Here is a 10,553-nt window from a genome sequence, read left to right on the forward strand (position 1 = left end):
TAAGTACTGGTTTGTGAACCTGTTCTTTCAATGAATAAATATGAATAGAATGAATATGGACCTTGATACAATATATTTTATATAAGTGAATATATAAGCAGTTCGGACAAGACTTGTTTAAATATCATGTGACTTGGTATCGCCAACTCTTTGCAGTTAAGGGAAAGTTTGCGATCAGAAACAAACACCGTTAAAATACAATTTACATTGATACATTCGCATAAATGAGGATTAATGGCATATTTGGTCACGTAGAGCCCGCTTACCGAAATCTTTGTCACTTGACACGCGTGGTAACATCATGAATGCTTAAGCGAGTTCACACTAGGTTAACAGCATAAGTTTATAATTGAGATGGTTCGTTAGACTTCTGCATTTTTTAAAGGTTGGGTACTTTTTTCTCCTTTCACATATATATAGAGATATGAACAAAGCACAATGACCACTGAAAGTGAAAAATGTACCTTACTGCGCTCTTGTCTTTAAAGGCTTTCAAAAGTGGAACGGAGCTACATTGTACCTTGAATAATCTTGTAAATCTCTTATGTAATTGTTTTATCTTGCTTATGTAGGGGATTCTTTGAGATAGACTTATATCTAAGGTTAAGTACATGTAAAATAAAAATTGAAATTTATTTTTTTGCCAGTTTAGTAAGGAGGGCTGCATTTAACGCAAACCTTTTAAATTTTAAATATCAAAACAAAGGTTGAATTAACGTACGTTAAATGTTGAGTCGAACGTTTAGTGTCAATATAATTATTATCTCATGGGATAATATTTATATATATGGTCACATTGTTAGCTTTCTTATGGGATTTGTTATCCGTTGTACTTTGGAACTGTCCTATTTCTTAAACATTATTTTAAGAATAGAATAGAAGATAGAAAAAATGCATACTTTGAAATTTAAGATGAAAAGTGGGAGATGTAGATTTAACGTTCTTATTGAACAATGAAAGAAATAGAGTAAAAATTACATTGATACGCATTTCAAAAACCTTGCTTTTTATAAAAAAAATAAAAAATTATCAAAATTCTTAGTTTGTTTTTAAAAAAGACATCAAAGGAAATCAACGCATACTGTTATTTGTCCAAAAATTAGAAACTACTATTGTGTGAATATGAATAAAAAAAGTATTGTATATATCACAGTTAGCACAGAAAATATAGTTGAACAGTGTTTTACACACGCATTAATATAAAATTCTTCAATATGTAAAATTTATATATATAATAGAAAAAGCAGTGAGTATATTCTTTTCACAAAAATATATTAAATTAAGTACTGGTTTGTGAACCTGTTCTTTCAATGAATAAATATGAATAGAATGAATATGGACCTTGATACAATATATTTTATATAAGTGAATATATAAGCAGTTCGGACAAGACTTGTTTAAATATCATGTGACTTGGTATCGCCAACTCTTTGCAGTTAAGGGAAAGTTTGCGATCAGAAACAAACACCGTTAAAATACAATTTACATTGATACATTCGCATAAATGAGGATTAATGGCATATTTGGTCACGTAGAGCCCGCTTACCGAAATCTTTGTCACTTGACACGCGTGGTAACATCATGAATGCTTAAGCGAGTTCACACTAGGTTAACAGCATAAGTTTATAATTGAGATGGTTCGTTAGACTTCTGCATTTTTTAAAGGTTGGGTACTTTTTTCTCCTTTCACATATATATAGAGATATGAACAAAGCACAATGACCACTGAAAGTGAAAAATGTACCTTACTGCGCTCTTGTCTTTAAAGGCTTTCAAAAGTGGAACGGAGCTACATTGTACCTTGAATAATCTTGTAAATCTCTTATGTAATTGTTTTATCTTGCTTATGTAGGGGATTCTTTGAGATAGACTTATATCTAAGGTTAAGTACATGTAAAATAAAAATTGAAATTTATTTTTTTGCCAGTTTAGTAAGGAGGGCTGCATTTAACGCAAACCTTTTAAATTTTAAATATCAAAACAAAGGTTGAATTAACGTACGTTAAATGTTGAGTCGAACGTTTAGTGTCAATATAATTATTATCTCATGGGATAATATTTATATATATGGTCACATTGTTAGCTTTTTTATGGGATTTGTTATCCGTTGTTCTTTGGAACTGTCCTATTTCTTAAACATTATTTTAGAACAAATAAAATCAATCAATTGAAACATATTTTCTAGGTAGGGCTTGGCAACAGGCTAAGCTTATATCTGCCTCAGAGAAATCTATGATGAAATAAATGCTAGTGATACCAGGTTTTTGTTATCATAGTATTTTAGATTTGATCCTTAAAACGAATATCCCAACCGTTTTGCTTCAAAATTTCTAGAGCGGTATCCATTCTAAAGCAGGCAATGCACTCCTGATTTGTATCCTCATTCTTCCTGCCAAGTTCTTCGTCATCTTTCTTCTTTTTTGTCGAACTTTCACCATTGGTCGCCTTTTTTGCTTTTCCTTGATCTGTAACAAAAGAATTTTGTGTGAACCCACCAAAGACCATTCCAACGATATTTATAATATCACGCACAGAGCTGTTGTCGACCGTAAAAACAATAGATCCACTGTCGCCGTCTTTGGCAAATGGAGCATCACCAACACCGGATATAAAAAACAGTTCAGCTCTTCCTTTTCTTTCCTTAGAGTGGTACTCTGGCGATGTGACAAATCCCCTGGTCACCGATGTCGATGCCCCAATCTTGTAGACAAAAGCTTTTTTAACCATTTCATGCAAGTTTCCTGAATAAATCCTAACTGGTGACGGTAGACTCTTATCATTATACATTGAGAGATCGCACCTGTCTTTGACTCTCTTATCAATCTTAACGAGTGCAACATCAATAAATTTCTGGATAGTTTCTGCTTGAAGATTGGCTTTAAATGCACATTCACCAATTTTCTCTGTACTGGATACTCCATCAGCTACAAAGAAACTACTTCCTTGTTGACAGACGTGCGCACAAGTAAGAGCGTGCATGTCCGCGTTTTGATCAGTGACAAAACCTCCCAAAGTGCCATAACTATTTTCTTCATTTGGCTTTAAAAAAGCAGACTTATTTGGAAAAATCTTTTCTCCTTGCTTAAAATATTGCCGAAAGCAGGGATTGCAAACAATCACGTTCAATCGGTACGAACTAAAAAATTGCGCAAATCTTGTCAGCATATTTTCTTGCAGATGTCTTCTGCTGTTTTCCTGATTTACAAATACCCGGAGTTCATTGTTATTCCAAATACCAAAGCCAGAAACATCACGTTTTCTACAAAAAATAATTTTAAAGTCTGAGTGGCTAACGTGATATCTCAAAGTAATGATATCCTATAGATTTCAATAAATGGATATGTATTCCTAATCACCGACTCCTGATACCAAAAATGAACGCCCTACTCTCAACGGTAAAGTATATGTATTTATCTTACAAAGTTTCAAGACAAGAAATTTCTATCAAAGTATATAATAATATTGCTCAACGAATAAAGGAACATGGTCAGGATATTAGATATTAGGATATTAACCAAATAACTTATTTTACACTTTTTGTTGTTAACAATGTATCGTTTATTTTCAATGATCAAAGAAGATTTGATGGCCAGTCGTAGAATTATATTTAGTCAATATATGGAGTTCACATTTCGGGTTTTTTGTTAACAAAGCAAAGATCATTTTATACTTTTACTTTTTTTTAAAATTTAAAACAAATTTCCAGGATTAAAACAAAACTAATTTTACATACATTTGTGTTCATTAAGAATTAACAAATATAGTTTGAAACAAAACTTTTACCAGTATATGTAATAAATATAACAAAAACATGACCGATTCTGTTTTCAAAACAATGAAATAAGAGTTATATATCTTGCACCGTTACTTCTTGACATCTTTCAAATTTTTGTTGAGCACTAGAAATATTCTAATGAAACAATGTATTCATTAAAAATGGAATGAAAGTTTTCAACTTAAATCGGGACCATGGACCTCTAAGGTTTAGAAATTGTCTTTTATATTTTAAAGAAAGAATTCTAAAAAAAATCATTTTGATGCAATCCTTGTCCTTTCACCCCCAACTTTAGAGATATGCTGTATTTTTAAAGCAATCTTAATTCACATATGTTTATTTTGCTACAATATGTAAAGGGACGTTCAAAATCATGAAAATGTAATCAGTATTAGCAGTCAAAATCAAACCAAGTTTTTAATTGTAAATGATCTATGCATTTATTCATAAATACAGCCCCCTTTTGTGCAATTACGGATGATCTTTTATGTAAAAAAAACCCCCATGGTTTTGATCATAAACGAAGTGTAGACACGCATAGATTACACGGTATACCAGTATGAGCCGATTCGTAAAGAAAACAATTTTGTGACGTCATTTTTAGTGTTCCTACAGTTTTATACGGCAATCATCCTTTTTCATACAGTAAAATTTTAAATATTGTACTAGCTTGTTCTAATATTATCTACATTAGTGCTGTACAGTTTTATTATAACTAAATACTTAAACTAGAAATTTTTAAAATGATTGTCGCCAAACTTATACAGAACAGGAATATTTCTTACCATATACATATGTAGCAAATGAAAATACACAAAAGTTACAGATACTGATTTACTGTACCAGTATATATTCTTAGTACCTCAACAAATAATTTCTCAGTTCATCGGGAATTTCCGAAATGGTGTGGCTGGCTGACGAAATACTTTTGATAATACCATTGGAAACAGGGTGCTTAACTGTATTAAGAAGGATGTCGAATTCCATGGAGAGTTTGACCTGTTTATCTGATACATCAGATTTTTGCATATTTTGCTTTATTTCTATAAGGAGTTTCCAGATTGGCGTCTCTAACAGTTCTGTTAAAGCCTCATGCACTTCTCGAACATCAGGGTGAGCTATGGCAGATTGTATTGCCTTGTTGTCCAAGTATTTTGCTTCCAACATCTGTTTTGTTTCTTCGTATTTATGTCCACTCATGAAGAGAATCTGAGATTTGTAGAAAGTTTAAAAATGTTGAAAAAAATTATATCAAAAAGTTCATGGTCACATTGCTCACCCGAACAACAGTTCTTGTTACTTTTCAAATATTTTAGAATCTTTTCTCTTCTGAAATCCCCAAATTCTCAAATATTCCAAGATTTGATAGTAAAAACAATATATCAAAAGAAGCCTATTTGTGGACATCATGTCTTATTATGATAGATTTTAAATGGATAAACTAATTTTAATTTTTTATGCTCAAATTTTTTTTTTAATTAAAAAAATTCTTGAAATATTTTGTAAAAAAAATTACGGGATTATTACCAAGCCAAGTTTAATAGAAAAATAAATTGATCATTTTAATTATCATTAAAACAAAGTATTCAGAATATAAATAATCATTCTAGAAATTAATCATTGTATAAAATAAACCTAATATAAATTTGCTTCAATACACTCTTGTAATAGGTTTCCCTTACAAGTATAAAAAGCAGAAATCAGCCTTATTTTTTATTTTCACTTAAAAGATGAATCAAAGATGATTTGCAGTTACAAAATTTGCATTATGCTGTTTCATACCCCATTTTTTATCTCGACCTGTTTTTCTTCTTCGCAGACAGAGATAGTTGGAATGAAAGGCCAGGTTTTTAGGTCATTCATAACTGTAAATCATGACACAGAGTAGTAGAGTTACATTCTTTGATTAGCCTCAAATCAAAACTACAAATGGCAGTTAACAAAATGATTTTCTACTATTTAAAGTAAATAATATTTATTTATACATTTTTCAATAGGTCGCCGATCCTTCCCAGGAGAACGCAGAGCGGTAAATTTAGCTTTAACGAAAGACACATCAAGGTCTGCCCATTCGTTCGGAATGTGTATGACACCAGAAGCCCGGTGTATGAATTCTTTGGTCAATTCAAATATGTGGATAAGATGTGGAAATAAGTTTAACGAACATTCGATGAATTCTGTAGCATTAGTCATGATGGCAGCTGAAATGTTGTCGAAATGATAAAAGGCTTATATGAAGTTGTTGGATTTGTAATGATTTATTGCATTCAAAATGATATGACGTATGGGCTTTCTTTAAGACACATTTACAATGATATAACGCTTAAATAATTGATTTTATTCAAATAAAACCAAAAAAATTCAACACAAATCTATATGTAACAAATTAATGTATTTAGATAATTCTTTGACGTAAATGCAGGCTACTTGTTCTACAATTTAAACTAAATGCATTTTCGTCCAAAATGTATGATTAAACGTATTGAGAGTTTTTACCTGGTGTTGATTTGCAACGCTTAATTGCCAATGGTAAGCATTCTTTGTGTGATAAACCATTTCTGGGCTTGATTTTGCTGTTCATATCTAAACTCAAACTTTGATAATTTCGATGACTTCGTTTCATATTGGATATCTATAGCTCGATTTCCCGGTAGTTCTGCATAATATATAAGTTCACAATCAATTTTTTCAAATTTATCTCGTAAATTCAAATAGTTTTTTTTTCTGAACATATACATCATAATCTTCCTGAAGTTTTATCCTCCATAGAATAGATACTAAGAACTATTTTCTACAGAGAAGGTTAAAAAAGAGAAAAAACCTTCATATATAAATAATATTTATAAGTCGTTCAAGTATTAATTTATAATTTAGTTTAAATTTTTTTTAAATTCTTTTTTTTTTTTGGGGGGGGGGGGGGCAAAATTATTGGGGCGGCGACCGCCTCGATCCGCCGTCCCTGTTACAACACTCTTAAGATATCAGTGACTAGTACATTTATAACAGTTATGTTTTATCATTTGAAGGAAAAACGACATTCAAGGAAAGGTGGTTTGATCCCAAACCCTCTCCTCTTTCATCATCTACATCATTGCCAGATCAGATAGTTTTATATATTACACATCAATAATGATGTTTTATATACAAAAATAACTAATCTGTCCGAACAAACAACTAATTCGTCTGATCAAATCGTTACTCGTCCAAACAAATCATAGTACGTCCGAACAAATAGCTAATTCGTCCGAACAAATACTTTATTCGTCCGAACCAATCCTAATTCGTTCGAACAAATAATTATTTGTGCGAACAAATGGCTAATTCGTCCGAACAAATCCTAATTCGTCCAAACAAATAAATTATTCGTCCGAACAAATTACATTTATTTTTTTTCATCTCACCAATCCACACTGCCGTAAATATCTTTCTGTGTTAAATTACTAAACATATTTTAAAGTTATTTTAAAGAAAATGATCATGTGCGCAGAGAACTTAAAAAATGAACAGTGGAATATTAATATACAATGTAGCTTCAAAAGAGCCACGGAAGGTAAGTTTAGCACATTACGCTAATACTGCGTACGCACATTTCCATGTAAAAGGAAGAGAAAATGTCAACGATACTGGTACTGTACCAGTTATCGGCTAAGACCAGTTATCGGCTAAACTGAGGGTTCGGGTTTATAGCATGCGACTATCCGAGATTTTTTTAATTCAGTCGTCTTTTTCGAATAAAGAAAAGTAAGTTTGCTTGAAAACTTTCTTGAATATGTTTTAAACATAAGCTTTAACGATCATTGTTTACCGCTGATTTACATCTTTGCACTTTCAGCTATGGGGAAAGTGACGTAATAAGTTAAAAATAGAATATGACCTCTTTGTGATGCGTTATTGATTTGACGTATAATATCAATACATATAAAATTTCTAAACAAAAGAAATTCACTAGATTCTGAGAGATTCATGGTGCAGTTGAACGCCTGATTGCACAATTATGTATTGAACAGCATACGTTTTTATGTATTAACGTATGATGATAAACGGATAATTTTATGAGTTTTGTTTATGTATAGTAACCCCTATGACCTATAAGTTGACCCCGCAAGGGACATAATTCAATTTAAACTTTGCAGAATATAAAATCAACATTTGGTGGGATTTTACAGTGTTATCATCACGAAGCCGATAACTGGTACAGTAAATCGTAAAAACTCGGCAAATTCGGAGCGTGCTAAATAGCACAAAAACAATATATTTGGGTTCTAAATGATGATATAATCTAACAGATTGATAAATAAGGAGTTCACCATTTCAAATATGTCAAGTTTAATTCAAATATATCAAGAAATAAGGAAACACGAAAAGTAAACGTAAAATTATAGCCGATAACTGGTACAGTGCCAGTATAGCTACTTTTTGCTAATATTTTTTGTGTTGGTTAATTAGTTGTAAATTTCTATTTAGATATTTGCATATATGGTAGATATTAAATCTTGAATACATTTACCTGAAAAGATCGATCATGTAATCATGGTATGTATTTATTTTACTACTGGTACTGTACCAGTTATCGGCTAAGACCAGTTATCGGCTAAACTGAGAGTTTGGGGTTATAGCACGCGACAATCCAAGATTTTTTAATTCAGTCGTCTTTTTCGAATAAAGAAAAGTAAGTTTGCTTGAAAACTTTCTTGAATATGTTTAATACATGAGCTTAAACGATCATTGTTTACCGCTGATTATACATCTTTGCACTTTCAGCAGTGGGGGAAGTGACGTGATAAGTTAAAAATAGAATATGACCTCTTTGTGATACGTTATTATATCCCTTCTTTGATTTCACATATAAAATCAATACATTTAACATGTATAAACAAAAGGAATTCACGAATTTCCGAGAGATTCGTAGTGCAATTGATCGCCTGATTGCACAATTATGTATTGAATAGTATACAATTCGGTGTATTACCGTATGATAATAAACGAATTATTTTATGAGTTTTGTTTATAATGTATCATGACCCCGAATACTTTAGTCTGACCTCACAAGGGGCATAATTCAAACTACATTTAGCAGAGTATAAATATAGGATCTCTCATGATTTGCGATGGTATATGATTTTTATCCAACGAGTTGTGTGTTTTCTATCCCCGAGCCTTTGCGAGGGGATAGAAAACACACAACGAGTTGGATAAAAATCATATACTATCGCAAATCACGAAAGATTCTTTTTATCACATGTTTTACCAAGTATTTTGTTAATCTCAACTTTTTCTGTAAAAATTGTGATTGTGAGCCGCACAACCCATTATTTACAACACGTCAACAACGTTACGCATGGAAAAAAAGTTCCTTGAAGTTTAACAAACAGACATTCATTTTCGAACATTTTTTTATGAATTCATGACAAATAACTGAAACAACATTAAATGTTTCAAATTTATATCTCAACGCCCCTCAACTGGATTAATTATTTACTTTTTCATTCAACCGTCTTAACCTACGTAATGATTAACTATGACGTCACGTGGCGTAAGAACACACAGTGGAATATCAAACATTTATCCCATGAAGGATATCCCCCGTATTTTGGGATAAACATGTGATAAAATCAACATGAACACGGATTTTTACTATGTTATTATCACGAAGCCGATAACTGGTACAGTTAATCGTAAAAACTCGGCAAATTTGGGGGTTGCTTTAAAGCACAAAACAAGATGTATTGGGTTCTAAATAATGATATAAACTAACAGATTGATAAATAAGGAGTTCACTTTTTAAAGTATGTCAAGTTTTATCAAAAAATATCAAGAAATAAGGAATTACGAAAAGAAAACGTTAAATTTTAGCCGATAACTGGTACAGTGCCAGGACAGTATATATATATATATATATATATATATATATATATATATATATATATATATATATATATATATATATATATATATATATATATATATATATATATATATTGGTAAGCAATCCCATTATTTGGATTCTTTTCTCGCTGTAAATATCTTTTCAATAACAGGAGTCATATTTTAGTTTTCAGAAAATTGGGATCGTTTAAAATTATTATTATTCAAAAGCTAACAATGAGATCTAATGTACGTTTTAGCACGACAATCTTGAACCAAAATATCTAATGTTTATCGTTTTCTTCATTTATTGAGTAAAAATTACTTTCAGAACATTCTTACCTCTTTGGAAATGAATATTGTCCCCTATAATTTATTGTCGATGTTCATAAAATTGAATAAAGTCTGGACAAAATGACCAGAAAGCAGAAACTGAGCAACAAATATAAACGGAATCAACCTGTAGATGTTTCACATGTTATGTTTCCAACGGGTAAAATCCTGCTTACGTCATTTAAAATGCGTACAAGGAATAGAAGACTTGTCAATTATTCATATAGCTTGCGACCATGGATAAGCTCTTTTCATAAAATTTCACGCGACCGGATTGATTTCTAAAGAGGTTCGATCTAAAATGCACCCACTGCTGCATTTTAATACGTCGTCTGGGATCAGACCCAGATACATTGAAGTTATATCGAATCTTTTGTTCATTACTTTTTTATTGTACACCCAAACTATGAATATGTTCTTAGATTAAAAATGAATCATTTTTTTATTCCTAAAGCCACATTTGAAGCACTGTAAGCAGGTGTTTCCTATTTTTTTTTATACAAAAAATTAAAAACATTGTTATTTATCTATTGCATTTTCCGAAAACTTTTTGCGTTTTTGTCGAATTATTCCTGAAACA

General features: G+C 31.2%; 1 protein-coding gene across 1 annotated transcript; it reads right to left on the bottom strand.

The window, feature by feature from the left end:
* Positions 1 to 1,290: 1,290 nt before the first annotated feature.
* Positions 1,291 to 10,100, bottom strand: LOC128167184 (uncharacterized). Its single transcript, XM_052832758.1, has 6 exons — positions 9,983 to 10,100; positions 6,272 to 6,431; positions 5,761 to 5,976; positions 5,558 to 5,640; positions 4,638 to 4,984; positions 1,291 to 3,259 (listed from the first exon to the last, which is right to left on the bottom strand). Exons 2-6 carry the CDS (start codon positions 6,396 to 6,398, stop codon positions 2,281 to 2,283), a joined length of 1,752 nt encoding a protein of 583 aa, XP_052688718.1. The 5' UTR covers positions 6,399 to 6,431; positions 9,983 to 10,100; the 3' UTR covers positions 1,291 to 2,280.
* Between the last annotated feature and the right edge of the window lie 453 nt (positions 10,101 to 10,553).

The sequence above is a fragment of the Crassostrea angulata genome, chromosome 10, assembly GCF_025612915.1.
Source record: "Crassostrea angulata isolate pt1a10 chromosome 10, ASM2561291v2, whole genome shotgun sequence".
NCBI lineage: Eukaryota > Metazoa > Mollusca > Bivalvia > Ostreida > Ostreidae > Magallana > Magallana angulata.